This window comes from Fundulus heteroclitus, unplaced genomic scaffold (genome assembly GCF_011125445.2).
Source record: "Fundulus heteroclitus isolate FHET01 unplaced genomic scaffold, MU-UCD_Fhet_4.1 scaffold_48, whole genome shotgun sequence".
Lineage (NCBI taxonomy): Eukaryota > Metazoa > Chordata > Actinopteri > Cyprinodontiformes > Fundulidae > Fundulus > Fundulus heteroclitus.
The window spans coordinates 1319271-1336380 of NW_023396901.1; the positions used below are offsets into that span (position 1 = coordinate 1319271).

Consider the following 17110-nt stretch of genomic DNA (forward strand, 5'->3'; position numbering starts at 1 on the left):
TCCATCAGGAAGTTATTGAGATGTTTCAATGTAGTTGGGGGCACCCATATTTGAACTAGAGCTAAATCCCCACTCTGATAAACTCCTGTTCGTCTCCAACGAAATCTTCAGTGAAAGGCAAATAATTTATACACTCTGAAGGTAAACAATAGTGGCCAGTGGTTGCCCTTTTGGCACTAGAGGGAATGGTCAAATAAGCACTTTAAAGTGCTGATGACACAATATTGACCTTTTATGCCATGTTTTGTAAACCAAAAAGCTGTCCTAGATGATCTACATATTTAATATTTACAAGTGTGCCTGCACAAAATCGTTTTATTTTAAAAAAAAACTGTAATTTGGGGAAATTTTAGAGGACTGTAGCACCGCTTAGCGACTGAGGAAGAAGGTGAAAGTGGCGGAAGGGTGAGACCGACCTCCAGGGTTGTTGACCACAGGGTTGTTGACCACAGGGTTGTTGACCACAGAATATATTTTAAATTTTATATTCTTTCATATTATGTATTATATCATCTCTGGTTTTATTCAAAGTCTATTCATTTTATACATATTACTATTGAAATTTCACTATATTCAATTGATTTAATGGTATTAATTCTTCAGAGTAAAGAAGCTGGGTGTAGTTTCCACATAGGGGAAGAGGGCTTAGCAGGATTGTTGGAGCAAATCCCAAGCTTTGTTCACTCCAACATTTAAGTCTTCTCATAGTGAGCTAAACACCTTTGCGCCCAAGACGTACTCTTTCTCTTTTAATGGGATGCAGGTAAACACACTGATATGGATTATTATTATCCAGATTATTATTTCACTGAGTAATAAGACTGAAAAGCTATAGTTAAATGCTAACCACAAGGGTATTTTTTCCTTTGAAATATAGGAGGCAGATGTTTATATTTGTGTACACTGTTGCCATCTACAAATGTTTTTCTTTCCCTTTTTTAAGACACATTGTCATTCAGTTTATGCAAATGATCATCCGGTCGCTACGTGAAAACGAGTTGTTTGATGAAGCTGAGGAGCTTGAAACTGCTGAGCAGAGAAGGTCACCACTGCACTGTGAAACAAGATGATCACATGTTAGATTACACCATCACATGTTAGTTGACATATGACAAATCAGTCAGATCAGTTGATATAAAACTAAATCTTCTACTTCATAATGTCTAACTTATTGGCACAACTAGATCAAGAATAAAAAGAACATGAAAGTTGTTCGTCACGATAGAACAAACATTTGTTCCTTTTTGTTGGGAAAATCTCCTTCTGAGCCTGTGAACGAGGCAGGTAGGTATTGGTACTCTGACTCTCACCAAGGTAGTGGCACCATCTGTTGAACGGTCTGTAAGCTATATGTCTCTGCCAGTTGTTCCCATGATCCATGATAGTGTTTGTAGGTGAGGTAGGCCACATCCAACACATCTTCATTTAGACACAACACGGGAAAGTTGTGATGACCAGTGATGCACACAGCACTGGAGGGTCTGCATTATCTTGTCCAGCTGCTGACAGCAGCTATCCTCCTCTGTTGACATGATGATTACGCACAGAATACGCTGACTACATTAATAAAATAATTGTGCTTAAATCATCCTAAACATTTTAAGACAAAGTTTGGTAGTTTGATTTTATTATTCTCATCAGCAACCTAAATGTTAATCAAATGTGACCTCTTGTGGGAGGTCAAGGAGGGCTTCAATATCTACTGGGTAGCTACTTTAATTGTGTTATAAATACGATGATGTACATTTATTTGGAAATTTGGTTTAATTAAATTCCCATAAATTACATTAATGAAGCAATTTTGTTGTAATATCTAACAGCATCCCAAACTGCGTTGCCCTGCCGTGTGATTTCCACTGCTGCTGTTGTGGCCATGCTTACGTGTCCACCCTTGCTGTCCAGCTCATTGTCCTGTTGTCACAACATGGGGGAGGGGGTTTCCCTATCTGCTGCCGCATATTTGCCTGACAATGAAGGTTTTTGACTTATAACCACACAGAATCCCATATTTTGACTTGTTGTAGTATTGTGTGGCAAAACTGCATGAAGTTAAAATGGTGTCATCAGCCCTTTAACTGGTCTGTGGCAACCCCATACACAACAAATTGCATACTGACACTGTACAGTGCGTGCTGTACAGTGCCGACCACTTTTGAAAGAAACCAACCAGACCAGGGACAGAGCAGCAGTTTCAGAGATGGTCTGATCTCAATGTCTTAAATCCTTAAACTTGGTTACAGTTCCTGCTTCTAGCATTTCAACTTTGAGGACAAATTGTTTACTTGCCGTCTTTTACCATCCCTTAAAAGGGTTATGGTTAACCCTGTCATAATTATGCCTGATCATGGTAGTGCTACAAAAAGAGTGAGATTAAAAGTTCATCTTCAATTCCCTGTCAGTGTATATTTTCCTACCTGTAATGAAGCAGAAAAATGTCTGAGTATAAACAATAAAATAGTTGCAGTTAACTGGAGTATATTATTTATCCCTTTTATTAACTTTTACGTGTCCAGACTTCTTGTCGTTTTTCATAATTTATCCTTACTCATTAACTGAATTATAACGTGTTGTTTTATTCGCTCATGGGAATAAAAAAAAAAATGCTACATCGGCAAGCTGAATGTTTAAAACACGCTTCCGGTTTGTCTGAAGGGGGCGGAGTTAACAGTCCAGTCTCCATGACGATCGAACTGCTGACGACACAAGGGCTGTTTTTTTTTTTTTTGTTCCAGTTAGCTGTGCAACCTGTGGTGTTTTTCCTCGTTAACCTCACTTTAACAAACGTTATGCGGGACTTTTTCCGTGTCCGGTTGGATGGGCTGATGACCGGACAACTTCACTGAGACATCGGCGTTTTCCGAGTGACATTCAAGTTTCGCGTTTTTCAGGTTTGTTGTTTTCTGCACTAAGAAGTCCCGTTAAGCGTGAACTAACACGGAGAGTTTGGCTTTTTTTTTTTTTTCTTTCTTAGATACGAGAACAAATTGTACCATTTCACTTTTACATACCGTGACAATGATCGCCCTGTAGTCGCCGTGGCTTTTTCTTTATCTCCTTAATGTACTGCTTAGCTCTATTTTTTTTTTGTTGACGTTAACTTTTAACACGGCTTCTCCTACTGGCTGCCATCTTTTCCTAAACTGTGTTGTGTGGCTGTCACTCAGCAGAGACCGCGGCGCTTCAGCCATGGTGCAGCAGTACCAGTCCCCTGTTCGGGTCTACAAGCAGCCGTTCGAGTTAATAATGGCGGTGAGTATTTGCTCTTCTGGGACTGTGTTTTCGAGACCACCGCACAGTTACATATGTCTGCAAGTCAGTGCTGCCTTCAGGGACAGCAGTCCTGGCCATTAAGTAAATGCTGGGAGATGAGTGAGTGCGTAGAGTTAATTTGCAAACCTTAGTAATACATTATAGCACGCAACAACTCCCTGATGACATGTGTAGCTTCACGAGTGGATAAGCTTCTTGTTTTCCAAGTCGTTCTGCAACTCTGAAGTGAGATCCTGGTTACAGAATGTACCTTTTAAACTGGACTTTCTGTTTCCTAATCACAGAGCGTAGGTGATGTAAGACTCAGATAGCAAAGGTCATAAGAGACTTGCTCAGGTCATTCCTCTTCTGATTATGTCATGAGATTCAGTTTTAATATTAAGAAGTAATGGAATAATGATAATAATAATAAAAAATGCTTTCAGGTGTGGATCGGCTGGTTACAGATATCACAGTGTGCTTGAGTTCTGAAAAGTAAAATTTTCAAAACCACAAAAAAAAAAAAGGTCATCATGCTTTTTCTTTTTGGTTTAAAAACCAAATGGGTGTAAGGAGAGAAAATGCAGGAGTGACCGGAGTTTTTATCCTGCTGTATGTAGCATAGTGGCACACACAGTGCGTGGTGCCCTTCCCGACTTGTTGCTGCAGGTCAGCTGATCAGCTGGCCGAAAGAAGGGCGCTGAGCTTTTCCATCACTTACAAGAGAAGCAAATTCAGCTGTAAATAAAATACAAATAACTTATTCGAGGTCTGTTACATAGATTTAGATTAGATTAGCAGTTACAGCAAAATGGACCATTCTTAGAGTAAATAAAAAGAAAAACTGCTGTCATGGTATCGAGGTGAGCAAGATTTTACGGGGTTATAGCTTCAAAGCTGTTTGATGGTTTAAAGTACTTTTAATGGGAGGCCAAAGAAAGTTCTGGATGATGGCCCTTTTCTCTAGCTCTATGGGCATAGAGTGACCACGTGCTGAAAGATCAGTTCACTTTGTTCTTAAAAACTGGAAAGACAAAATCTGCTGTCAACAATTATTCCCAGTTGTGAAAAAATGTACAGATGAGATTTATATACTAAAAGCAAACTCTTTCAATTTTATTAAGGTTACTCTTGAGTAATTAACCAGCAAATATAATTGCTTTTTACTTGAACTTAAACACAATTTGACTTCAAACAGCCATCAAGAATCACAATTCCACTAATATTCCCATTAGATCATCCATATCATAGGAATTAGTATTAAATGCACAGTGGGGGGAGGCGATCATTTCTACGATTGGGGACATATTTTTAAATAGTTTAGGTGACTGTACTATGTAGAAAAGTAGGGCATAAAATTATTACTTTGACTCTTTAACCTGTTCAACTAAATAGTTGGTATAAAAAAAATGCACCTTCACATGACTACACTTCTCGTTTTCATGAATTTCAGTCGTTTTAGATTAAAATTTCCCACGATGCATCATTTTAGAGCTGGGCGATATGACTTAAAAATAAAATCTCTGATTTTATTATATCAAATCTGGTTAATCAATTCATTTGTTTGTTTTGTTTCACACAAAAAAATCTAAGAAATTATTTTGAAAATTAGCTTTTATTTGCAATCATCTTGTCTGGTAGTTGACCTGAATTCAAAGTGCAACGAAATACAAGCTGTGAAGCATGCTTGTAAAACAAGATGGCGGCCACTGCCATTGTAAACCAGAAAATATACCAAAAGCTAAGAACAGGCTTCGCTTATGTAATTTCAAACCAATTTAGTCATTTACTTATATTTGTTTTAAGTTAAAGTGCCTCGTCTTATGATTAAACGTTTCCTTGTTACATTATTTGGACTGTATATTTTCCTAAACATATATTCAGCATTGCATGCTGTTCTCTTCATGGAAGCCCAGTGAGTGCATTGGAAAAATAAAATCCAGATTTTACACAAATTAAATCTTGAAAATGAGTACATTTGAAATTTATCGAATTATTGCCCAACGCTACATCATTTACACAATAAAATCTATATATTTTGTGTGTGAATACTTTAAAAATGTAGTATTTCTACTTAAGGTATTGTGTTACAAGGACCTCATAATGGGCCGCACTTAAAACAGCCACGTGTTTACCAATTTGCCAACCTCTATTCCTCAAGGGTAAGCTTGCTTTTCTTTCCACCTTTTTGTTTCACAAAACAAGTCTAGGACACGCGTAACATAAATGTGGATTTCCAAGAGGGGCGATTTTGTACATCACTCTCTTTTACAGCCTGCTCTTTCTGTTGCGTTGTGTTTCTTCAAAGTTATATATTAAGCTGAAAGCTTATGCAATATCCACAGTTTGGAGCAAAGCCAGTGTTGCTGCAGCAACAATTTGCTCTGCAGCTGTTACATGACTTTCATGTTATTCAAACCTAAAAAAAAAAAAAAAAATATTATATTTAGCATTCTTGAAAATATGATTTTTGATGCCTTTTTTTTTGAAAGAGGTCACTGCTCTAAAATCCTTAGCGTGTCAGGTAATGGAGAATAGTCTCGATAGAAGCTCTTTGGAAAACTAATAACGGCTCCTGCGAGGAGACGGCTGACAAAAGAGAGAATCCTGTCTACCACAGTCCACCGCTCCCATTTATCTCTGAGCTTTCTCATTAGCCTCTGGCTAATCCTGCCTGCGACAGTTATTACTCCTGCTAACAGGCCTAATCAGTGTCCTGGATATTACTGAATGTGCACCCAGTGACATCCTGCTTGTCCTTTTCGTGACACCTCTTTATGACTCTCCCGGGCCTTTTACAACAAAAAAAAAAAGGAATCGGGCTATCTTGGCTTTTTTTTCTCCCCCACTTCTACAAAGGTTTGCACAAAAAGGTTGGCACTTGTGGAATTGGATTAAATCAGTAACACCTGAGGAATAAAACCTTTTCTGGTCCCCCGCTAAATTCATTAGACTATTGGCCAGCGAGTGCAAAGGATAACGGAGTGAAAAATGGAGACAGTTGTTTTCTGTTTAACGAAGTTCCTTGGGGTCTGCAGAGCTTAGAGCACCGTAGAAGTTTTCCGTTTCATGGCCTTTTTATGCGTTTGTGGTTAGATGCGGTGTACACGGGACAGACGTGGTGCCAAACACAATTAACTCTAATAATAACATTACCATACTATACCATCTTTATTAATAAAGCGCTTCAAAAGAGCCAACAGCTGAAACAAAGTGCTGTACATCGCTACAAGCTAAAACACATCCATTAAAAAAAATAAAAAAGATAATGCATGAAAGCGCTTAAAAGAAACAATAAAACCAATTTAAAATGAAAACTAAGTCCCGCTAGTGGTAAAAGCCAAAGAATAATAGTGGGGTTTAAGACGAGTTTTAAAAATGGGCAATGAAGGAGCCTCTCTTATGTGCAGGGGCAGGATATTCCACAATTGAGGACCAACAATAGAAAAGGCCCCGCCCCTCTGAGCTTCCTCTTAGACCTCGATACCTCCAGGAGACGCAGTTCAGCTGGCCCGAGGGTCCGAGAGGGCGAGTAGGGATGAAGCAGCTCAGAGAGGTTGCGGCGGGGCAAGGTCATTCAAACACTTACAAACAAAACTAAGAATTTTAAAATGAACACTAAAATGCACAGGGAGCCAATGGAGTGAGGCCAGAATAGGGGCAATATGCTCTGTTTTTGGAGTACCTGTTAAAAGACGCGCAGCAGCGTTTTGTACCTGCTGTAGACAAGAAAGCCAAGACCGATGCGCTCCAACATAGAGTCCATTACAGTAATCCAGGCAGGATGATCAGCATGGATCAACGTTTCTGGTACATTTTAGCTGGATTATGTGACTGATCAACGCAAAGCAATTGTGAAAAGGAAGGAAAATTTAAACAAAGCTTTCATCCATCCATCCATCCATTTTCTGACCCGCTAAATGCCTTGCTAAAATAAATAGAAATCTATGACGTTTGAAGCCCCTCTCCTCCCCTTAACTTTGATACACCAAACTAAAATCCAGCACAACTGGTTTCTTTCAGAGTTTGGTAGATCGGCACATGGAGGCAAATAAGCCGTTCTGCTGTGAAGGCCTTCGTTGGAGAACATTGGTGATCAAACGGCTCCATAGTTTACACCCCAAGCTTTGGATCATCTCAGTGAGCACTGTTCAATCTGTCGTCCAAAAGTGGGAAGCATATTGTCCAACTGCAAACCTACTAACCTACATGTTGGTAGGTTTGCAGGTTGGTAGGCTTTGTGCCTAACCTCAGCAGCCCTTTATAACGCTGGAGAAGCTGCAGAGATCCACAGCCTCTATGGGATAATATGCACAGAGGACAGCGGTTAGTCATGCAATGTGGCCTTTACAGAGAAAAGTGGCAAAAAGAAAGCTGCTGTTGATTTAAAAAAAAAAGAAAAACACAGAAGTCTATTTTTTTTTGTCTTGACCAAGGCAAAGGTGGAAGAAGGCCCTCAGCTCAGATGAGACCAAAATTGGACCGGTTGGCCAACAAAAAGGCCTATTTTTTTTTTTCCAATCAGAGTTAATTGGATGATGGGTCCTGGAAGAAAATCAGTTGGACGTTTAAAAAGACTTGAGACTCTGTTAGAGGGTCACCTTGGAGCAGGACCAGGACCCGAAACATGCAGCCAAAGGTACAATGTATCGGCATAGATCAAAACACGGTCTGAATCTTAAACTAAATCCAACTGAAAATCTGTGGCAACGTGAAAAAGAAATCTTTTTTTTTTACAAACCATTTCCATCCAAGCTGACTGACCCGGAGCTATTTTGTAGACAACGGGCAAAAATGTTCGTCTGGAGAGGCACAAAGCTGCTTGAGTCATACGATTGCAGACTTGTCGCGGTAAATGGAATAAAAGCTGGGGTGAGGGTGGGGGGGGAGGCATCACATTCTGGTTGCTACATGACCAAAGGTGGAAAAGCTTATGGTACGTGAACGCTCTTGCAAATATTTCTGTTTCAATTTGCACAAGTAGTCCAAAAATCTTTTTTTTTCTTTTCTTTTTCTGGACAGTGTACCCAGTATTCCTTAACAGCCAATTATAGATATTAACAAAATAATATTCCACTTGTTTTCTCCTGAAATCATTCCATTTCAATGGTCTCGTTGAAACTAAGCTGTTTAGTTTCCGTGTGCATTGCAGAACGGATGTGTGAATGTGGGGCTGGAGGAGGGCTCAGAATCCCCTCACAGCAGCGAGATATCCATTATTAAGACACACACACACACACACACACACACACAGAGGAAAGCAGTCTGTCTGCTTCATAAAGCTTTAGGCCCCTCTCTGCTCTCAGTCACCTGTCAAAACCTTGTCACGAGGAGCTGAAGCTGCTGTTATATCACATCCTGTTTCTGCTGTGACTCCATCGACTTGGACAGGTGAGCCCTGCCGCCATCGACGTGGGCAGATGGTCATGTGCCGCGGGCTGCAATGTGGGAAGGAGCGGTTGCTTGTAAAGGCTGGCACAGCTGCAGGTTGATGCTGCGCACTGACTGTACATAAAGTTTTATTGCGCTTTTTGTTTTTGCACAAACTGTTAAAGCTACTTGCAGTTAATTGTGTCAGCACCTGACGTTCACATGGTTTTACCACGCTGTGCTGCAAAGCAAGTCGTAGCCTAAAGGGAATGCCGCCGACTGCAGTAATACAACGGTTTTGTCACGTTTCAGGCTTATGCCAGGCGTTTCCCGAGGTGCCCGCTGATCCCCATGTTCGTGGACAGCGAGGTCCTCAACCAAAGCGAAAGCGAAGACGGCTCCGTGGTGGTTACCGAGAGGCGCTGCACCATCGACGTCGAAGCCCCCCGGCTTCTCAAACGAGTACGTCTAACGAGTCCCTTAACGGGGCAGAAGCCACGAATGGGTGTAATCACGCCGTTTGTCCAACAACGCTGCGTTCCTGTGTGTTCTGCACGTAGATAGCGGGCGTGGAGTACCTGTACTTCCTGCAGAAGAACACGCTGAACCGCAGAGACAGGACGCTTCACATCGAGGTCCACAACGAGACCTTTTCCAGCCGAGTGTTCGTTCGCGAATGCTGCAGCTACACGGTAAGCAAGGGGGAAAGACATGTTCAGGTTTATCTCTGTGTTGTTCTGCCGTTTTATAGTGTCTTCGGTGACGGTTTTTCAGTAATTCATGCTCGGTGGAATGCAGGGATTGTCTTTTTAATGGCAAAAACAGTTTTGTTTTATGTTCCAATAACAACTCTGACCTTTATCGGCACAATCCCAGAGCAGGGACCGTCTCCGTGGAATGGGATTGGGTTGCCTGCATAAAGTGAACTGTTCGTCATCTAAATTGTGAACGCACGTCTTTTACTTACTGTGATTGCTTTGTATGGATTAGAAAGCTGTGTGTGTTGTGAAAATATGATCTCGGGCTGTAAAAGCTGAGTCGGGTGATCCTATTTCTCCACAGGTACATCCAGAGAATGAGGACTGGACCTGCTTTGAACAAACGGCTAGCCTGGATATGAAATCCTTCTTTGGCTTTGAGAGCACAGCAGAGAAGATAGCCATGAAACAGTACGCAAGCAGCATTAAAAAGGTTGGTTTATAAAACTTGTCTATGAATATTTTATTAGACGTCCTTTATTTGCCTCAATTATTACGTTTTTCAATCTCGAATGAGCTCGCGTGTCCTTCACTTGTTCAAAGGGTAAAGAAATAATTGAGTACTACCTCAGAGAGCTAGAGGACGAAGGAGTAACCCACATACCTCGCTGGACGCCTCCTGTTGAAGGAGGCCTCCTCTCTGCTGACAAAGCCGTCCCTGTGAGCGGCGCCGATGGTGGGCTTCCTGGCAAAGACTCGGCCCCACCCACAGAGTTAATGGGCTGCCCTGCTGATGGTCAGTAACTGGGATCACTTATTGGCGCTGTATGTGTGTGTGTGGATAGAAGTTAACCCAAGAGTTGCTGCACGGTCAGGAAAAATATAGATTCATCCATCGGCTTCTCCAGGTTCCGTTCTTCCATTTATCCGTCGCTCCATCCCTTAGGGCTGGGCGATATGGATTAAAAAATAAATCTCCGATTTTATCATACCAAATCCGATTAATCGATTTTTTTTCCTCCTTTTTGTTTCATGAAAAGAAATTAAAGAAATTATTTAAAAACCTTGCTTTTATGTCAAGTATTTCGTCAGGGAGTTGACCTGAATTCAAAGTGTAACTAAAAACAAGCTGTGAAACATGCTTGTAAAACAAGATGGCAGCCGTGCCATTATAAACCATGAAAATATAACAAAACATTTGCTGCTAGTGGTATTACACATTGAGCTAAGAACAGGCTTCACTGCACTTGTGAACTTCATACTAAGTTAAAAAAAAAAGTAAATAAGTAAATGAAATACCTCGTATTATGGTAAAAAAAAAAGTTTCCACTTAACAATATTTTGACAATACATTTGCCTAAACATATATTCAGCATCACATGCTGTTCTCTTCATGGAAACCCAATGAGTGTATTGGCAAAATAAAATCCAGATTTTCCAAAAATGAAATCTTAAAGAATTGCAAATTCGAATTAATCGATTAAATCGATTTATCGCCCAGCCCTACCATCCCTCCATTTCGTCTCCTGCTTTCAGTCTGTTCGGCCGTCTTTCCGGTTATTACGTTCGCTAGTCTGCTTTTGTTGGCCAGCAGTCATCCAGCCATCCAAAAATCCATCTATCCAATTCTCCATCAAGCTTTCTTTGCTCTCCATCTATCCATCCTTATGTCTTTCCAGACATCCATATGTGTCAGTTCGTCCGACCACTCATCCACACATCTGTCCATTTCTCCACCCATTTGTCCCTCAATCTTTCCATCCATTTGTTCGTCACCCTATCCATCTCCATCTTTATCTAACAGTTTGAGTTTATCCATCCATTCATCCATCCTTCCTTCCATTCTTGTCTTTCCATTCATCCACACATTTGTCGATCTGTCTGTCCATCCATTTGTTAATCACCCTGTCTGTCTCCATTTTATCTAACTTTTTGAGTTTATCCTTCCTTCCATCCTTATGTCTTTCCAGACCTCCATACTACTGTCAAACTACCACCAGTAAATTCACAGTAGACGTTGGTGCTTTTGTTTGGGGCTGACTGTGATATAGTATGAAATTTAGACGTGAAAAACACAACACATTAGAAATGTGCAACTTCTAAATGGAATATATTACATTTGAATAAATGAAAATAAATCTATTCTGAAGCTTTGTGTTGAAATTGATCATCTATTCATTAAAAGGCAAACTGTAATGTTAAATGAGGAATTTTAATGAGGCAACAAAAAAACAACTAAACCGTTGCCCACAAGCTACAGTATGTACAGTATGAAGCGTGCCTGACATTTTCTCTTTGACGCATGCAGCATGTGCTAACTCGGCATTGTAAATGGGTTTTGACTTTCAGACAAGTTGGACGCAGACTACATCAGACGTTACCTTGGTGATTTAACGCCTCTGCAGGAAAGCTGCCTTATCCGACTGCGCCAGTGGCTCCAGGAAACCCACAAGGGCAAGGTCAGGCACACACGAGCAGATTGGTTTGTGCTGTTGTGTACGCGCTGCCCTTATAATCTAGAGTCAACAATGGTTCGGTTGGTAGTTTCTGTGTTTAAGCATAACACATTTTCATGTTCCTGTTCAGTTTTGATTCATATGATTTTATTGGAACCGTTTGATTTAATTTTACAGAAAGATTGTCAGAGTCTTAAGGCACTTAGAATATTACAGAGACATCTTAATTTTAAAAGGTTTAGTGTCTCTTTGTGTACCCTAGCCTTTGAGGTTGGAAAGTTTCCATGTTTTTTCTCTTTAATTCATCCTCTGTGTTTTTGAAATCTTGCTGCCTAATTCAAACTTTTTTCTGCAGAGTCTGTTCCTTTTTTTTTTATTATGTGGCTGTTTTCTTTGACATGGTTGCTTGCCTTTTTGGCTGAGAAGAGGGAAACGGATAAAAGAGAGGAAATAAGCCAGTCAAGTAATAAACTTCCAATCACTGCGGGGTTTTTTCTATATAACAGAGTGGTTGATGTTTTAGAGGCTTCACACTTCTCTGCCCCTCACTGGAAAATTAAGCATCTAAATAAATAAATTTTTGGTCAAATCTGATCGTAGGTTTGATGAACACAATCCCAATTCTTTGTCAAGGTGAACTTTAGGAAAAGCTTTTTTTTAATCAGCAGAGAAAGACTAGCTTCACTGAGTTTAAGTATCTGTTCGGATGTCAGTCAGGAGCGTAGCATTGCGTGGTCATCACTCCGTTAAACACTTTGCATTTGGTTCTCCTTTAAAATTCACGCCTTGTATTTGCCCCTTTTCTTCACAACAGCAAATGTTTCACCCCGGCAGGATTTAGTTCCAACCATCTCCTGGACAGCCTGATGTTTAAAATCATACAAAAAAAAAAAAAAAAAACTTGTCGTCATCGTTGTGTGTGTGTGCTGTGTTTGTTTTATCTCTAGTTTGATCATGGTCAAACACATTTTCAGTGCGATTCCAAGAGATCGCTCACTCTCAAAACGTACAGAAAAATGTGTTTGGAAACGTAGCATTGCGCTTTGCTAGTCATTTAATTGATGTTATACAGCTTTGCTCTGCTGAGCTCCGCCTACACAGACAACTCTCCTCGCACACAGACCAGGTCACATGATACAAACAGACTAGAGCGACCAATCAAGTCTCTTTTCAGCTATGAGGATCATTGTAGGTGTTAAACAAAGCGTCTAGACTAGACCTTCAGGGAAAACCCAAATATGTTAGATTCCTAGAATTATCTGAAGGCTCTTAAATACAGTTTACCCTCCAGTAAATCGTCCTCACCACGCCTTGACGCCTAAACAAATGGAGTTGCTGGCATGTGACTGACTGAGTTGCTTTTTATGTTAGCAAACAATTAAAAAGTGTGTACCTAATGGAGTGGCCAGTGAGAGGATTTTGTCATTTTGCCAATAAATGGTCAAATCGATTTATCTTTGAAATCATAGTTTGGCATGTTAATAAATAATAAAACACAAGTGTTGCTGTTTTCAAACAATGCTGTAGATAACATTAAGCAAGCAATGCACTGCTATTAATCTGTGTAAGTATATAATATAGCTTTTAGGTATACTTTAACCACAGTTTTTTTTATCTGTTACTTTTTGTCCTCTGTTGCCGTTGGTTTTGACTTCTGCTTTTGGTGTACAGATCCCGAAGGATCAGCATGTGCTGCGCTTCCTCAAGGCCAGAGATTTCAACATGGACAAGGCCAGAGAGTTTCTGTGCCATTCTCTGACCTGGAGGAAGCAGCACCAGGTGGATTTCCTGTTGGACACATGGAAGCGCCCACAGCTGCTTCAGGATTACTACACCGGGGGCTGGCACCACCATGACAGAGGTACGGACCTGAGTTCTTAATGGAATGACGAGGCTCAAAGGGTCAGGAGTTCATATTTAGCTAAATGTGCAATCTCATTTGTTGAGACTGGTATTTTAAGTTCTTTTTGCTGTAAATTGTGATGCCATGGATCATTAAGACTGAAAACAATTTCATCTCCAAACAGATCTACTGAAATTAAGCTGGAGTTAAATGGCATCTTTTGGAGTTTTATTTATTAACTAAGACCACTTCCTGAGGTCCTAATTAAATATTTGGTCTTATGACAGGCTTCTTCTTTGTTTTACCAATCCTGTTCATTTCAATTGGCTGTAGTAGGGTACAGGGCAAATCTGTGTCACCAGTGTTTTTCGCAAGATCCGTCAATCTTTCTGTATGCTTCTATGAAAATATTGCATGGCATTACCGTATATGCATCTCTATTCTAATTTCTTTATTTTTTTCTTGTTTTCTGTTGCTTGTTATTGTCTGCTCTATCTGCTCCTGAACCCCAAATGGACGGTGTTAACAATTTTACCACTCTTTAGCCGTGTGTTTGTCAACGATTTTTTCTTGTTTGTGCACGTTTTGAAGTATCACATTAGAAAAGGTTGATGGAAACAGCTAAATTCTCGGGTGGATGATGCAACTTCCTCAATTTCGCAAAAAACAGTTTTTTACGCTCGCTTGAGGTGGTTTTTAGCTTTTCCAAAAAGAGATAATGTGCAGCATGGGAGATGGAAACACATTTGCTGAAAAAGGTCTGGACATAGCGAACATTTACCTCACATGACAGATCAGCTATTTCCGCTGTCGCTGTTTTGCCAAATATTCCAATAACGAACATAGAATTACGTTTCTTTCTCTACATCTCCATACAGTATGTAACATCACCCACACTCATTAACATGAAACAACAGTTCCAACTTGCCTGATAGAAACCCATTCCTGATAACCTATCGTTTTTCCCAGATGTGTGGTCCATGCTAGCTTGGAACCTCTACTTCCTGTTCATTGCAACCATGCACAACGTCAACTTCAGATGAAATTATGCTTTGCGTAGCCTGGTTTATTAGCTCCAAACTAGCAGATGGAAACATGCCTAATCCGCATTTTATTTTCTGCAACATTCTAGAAGTTAGCTCAAAATTCACATGACAATTATATGGAGACAAAGCGAATGTTGCTCAGTGTATAAGCGAATTGCGCAAATCCAATGCAGTGCTCTGTCTATCTGGACATGCAACAAACAATCTTGATCACACACTAATGCCTAAGCGCATCTTTCTAGAGAGATCTTTTACCCTAACATGCATGTTTTTTGACTGTGGATATTGTATTTCTGAGCGGCCAGTACTCACCTGTCTGAAATGTGTCGTTTAGACGGCCGCCCTCTTTATGTTTTGCGTCTCGGCCAGATGGACACAAAGGGCTTGGTGCGAGCTTTGGGAGAGGAGGTTCTGCTGAGACAGGTAACAGGAACACAAATCTAAAAAAAAAAAAATAAATGTAAATGTTAAAAGTCATACAGAAGATTTAGCGACGTATCTTCACTGTGACCCAGGTCCTTTCCATTAATGAGGAGGGACTGAAGCGCTGCGAGGAGAACACCAGACTCTTCGGTCGACCCATCAGGTGTCCCATTGATCGCCTTTATATTAATATGTTCTGGTTCCATTTGTTGATGAGCTGCTAGGTGCTCTTTAGCCTGAATCAAGTTGCTCACTTCCGCCTGTGTATCCAGTTGCTGGACATGCCTGGTGGATCTGGAGGGTCTGAACATGCGTCACCTCTGGAGGCCGGGAGTTAAAGCCCTCCTGAGAATCATCGAGGCGGTTGAGGCGAACTACCCCGAGACTCTGGGCCGGCTGCTCATACTGCGCGCACCCAGGATGTTTCCAGTGCTCTGGACCTTGGTGAGAGGAAATGTCTTGACCTGCTTTCGATGTGACCCCCCCCCATCGACGTAGTTCTGGTCTCGGCGCGCGCGTATGAAGCTGTTAAATGCAGAACTTTTGCGAGTTGAGAGGCAGAACAGTTGAGCGTTTCACTGCAGATAGAAGCGAAGCAAGAGACATAAGAGAGGAAGAAGAAAGGGATAAAATATTGTCAAATGGAGATAATTATAGCTGCAGAATATGCAGGGACCGGTGCCTTTATTTGATCATTGCCAAATCAATATGCAGTTCAACGGGATAATAATAGCACTACACAAAAGTAATAACTATGAATACAGCATTACACCAGAAAAGCCTCATTATAAATTAACGCTGTAGCGTTTGTTCTGGTCCGTGTAAATGATGCCTCCCGTTATTGATGAACAGATAATGAAATTATAAATGAATATAGGGAATGTGCAATGATACAGATGTGGGTGCCTAGTAACGCCATCACCCTGCCAACTCTTTCATTCCTCATGCATGAATAATTCATTGCTTATTGATTGCTTTTGTTGCTGAGTTCATAATAAGGGGCCCTGCTGCTTCTCGCATATCCAATACCTGTTGTCTACTCGTTTCCAGGTCAGCCCCCTGATTGATGAGAACACTCGTAAGAAGTTTCTGGTGTATGCCGGGAGGGACTACCAGGGTCCTGGAGGCTTAGTGGACTACATAGACAGAGAGATTATCCCTGACTTTCTGGGAGGGGACTGCATGGTAAATGTCTCTTCTGAAATCAACAGAGCTCACGGTGTATCCTGCATTCAGCCTGATGATTACTTGAGATTTCAGCAGCTTTTAGTCAGTAAGGAGTTAATAACGGCCCTTTTAACTTGTTTACATTTTGTCACATTAAACTTTATTGTATTTTATTGAGACTTTCAACAGTAAACAAACACAAAGTGCCTCATAATTCTGAAGTTATTTCTTCATTTTAAGCCAATACTTTATAAAACCATGTTTCACTTATTTGCCACCCTTCTTTAGCCTCGTGAGACCATCCTGATCTCGCGAGCTTTCAAGGTTTCACTCGCAGATCAGTCTGGCTACTCTCCGTTAAAGAAAATTTGGAGCCGTTCACCAAACGAACGTCCAATCAGCGTTGGCTTTGAGGCGGGTTGAGGTGTGACGCAACGAGAAGCGCGACAGTTCAGTCTAAAGAACATGGCGGCTTCAGCCGATGAAACTGCCGTTAGCGTGGCTATCGAGCAAGTTTTATCGGAATTACAGAGTATTTCTTTGCTGAGCTAACGAGCCTTTACCTGCAGCAGCAAGAGTAGCTTGGCTTGTGGTTGTGTTTTCGTCGTCGCTCGTAACAGAGCGACGACGAATCTGATTGGTTTATTTGGCCCGTCTATCACCAACATAGGCCAATCAGCTAACCAGTATTTTCGCCCCTTCCCAAAGTTACTTCAACGGAAGGTTTCCAGATGGATATGCGGAGCAAATCTATCTGGCGGAGTCAGGTAAACCCTTCTTTGCAAAATAGCTCAAACCCAGTTGGTGGGGGTCTACCCACGGCAAAATTCACTTTGTACCACAGATTCTGAATCAAAG

The 17110-nt window shown here is 40.9% G+C and overlaps 1 protein-coding gene across 1 annotated transcript; it reads left to right on the top strand.

Annotated features, from left to right (window-relative positions):
- Positions 1-2689: 2689 nt before the first annotated feature.
- On the top strand, positions 2690-16270 carry LOC105936011 (SEC14-like protein 1; the record flags this gene model as incomplete). The annotated part of the gene is given in 12 exon segments (XM_036132183.1): positions 2690-2888; positions 3165-3249; positions 8932-9081; positions 9180-9311; positions 9682-9810; positions 9921-10113; positions 11667-11776; positions 13445-13634; positions 14997-15085; positions 15178-15248; positions 15358-15529; positions 16136-16270. Coding segments are annotated over 11 exon segments (1434 nt in total), but the record flags the coding sequence as incomplete, so codon positions are not given.
- Between the last annotated feature and the right edge of the window lie 840 nt (positions 16271-17110).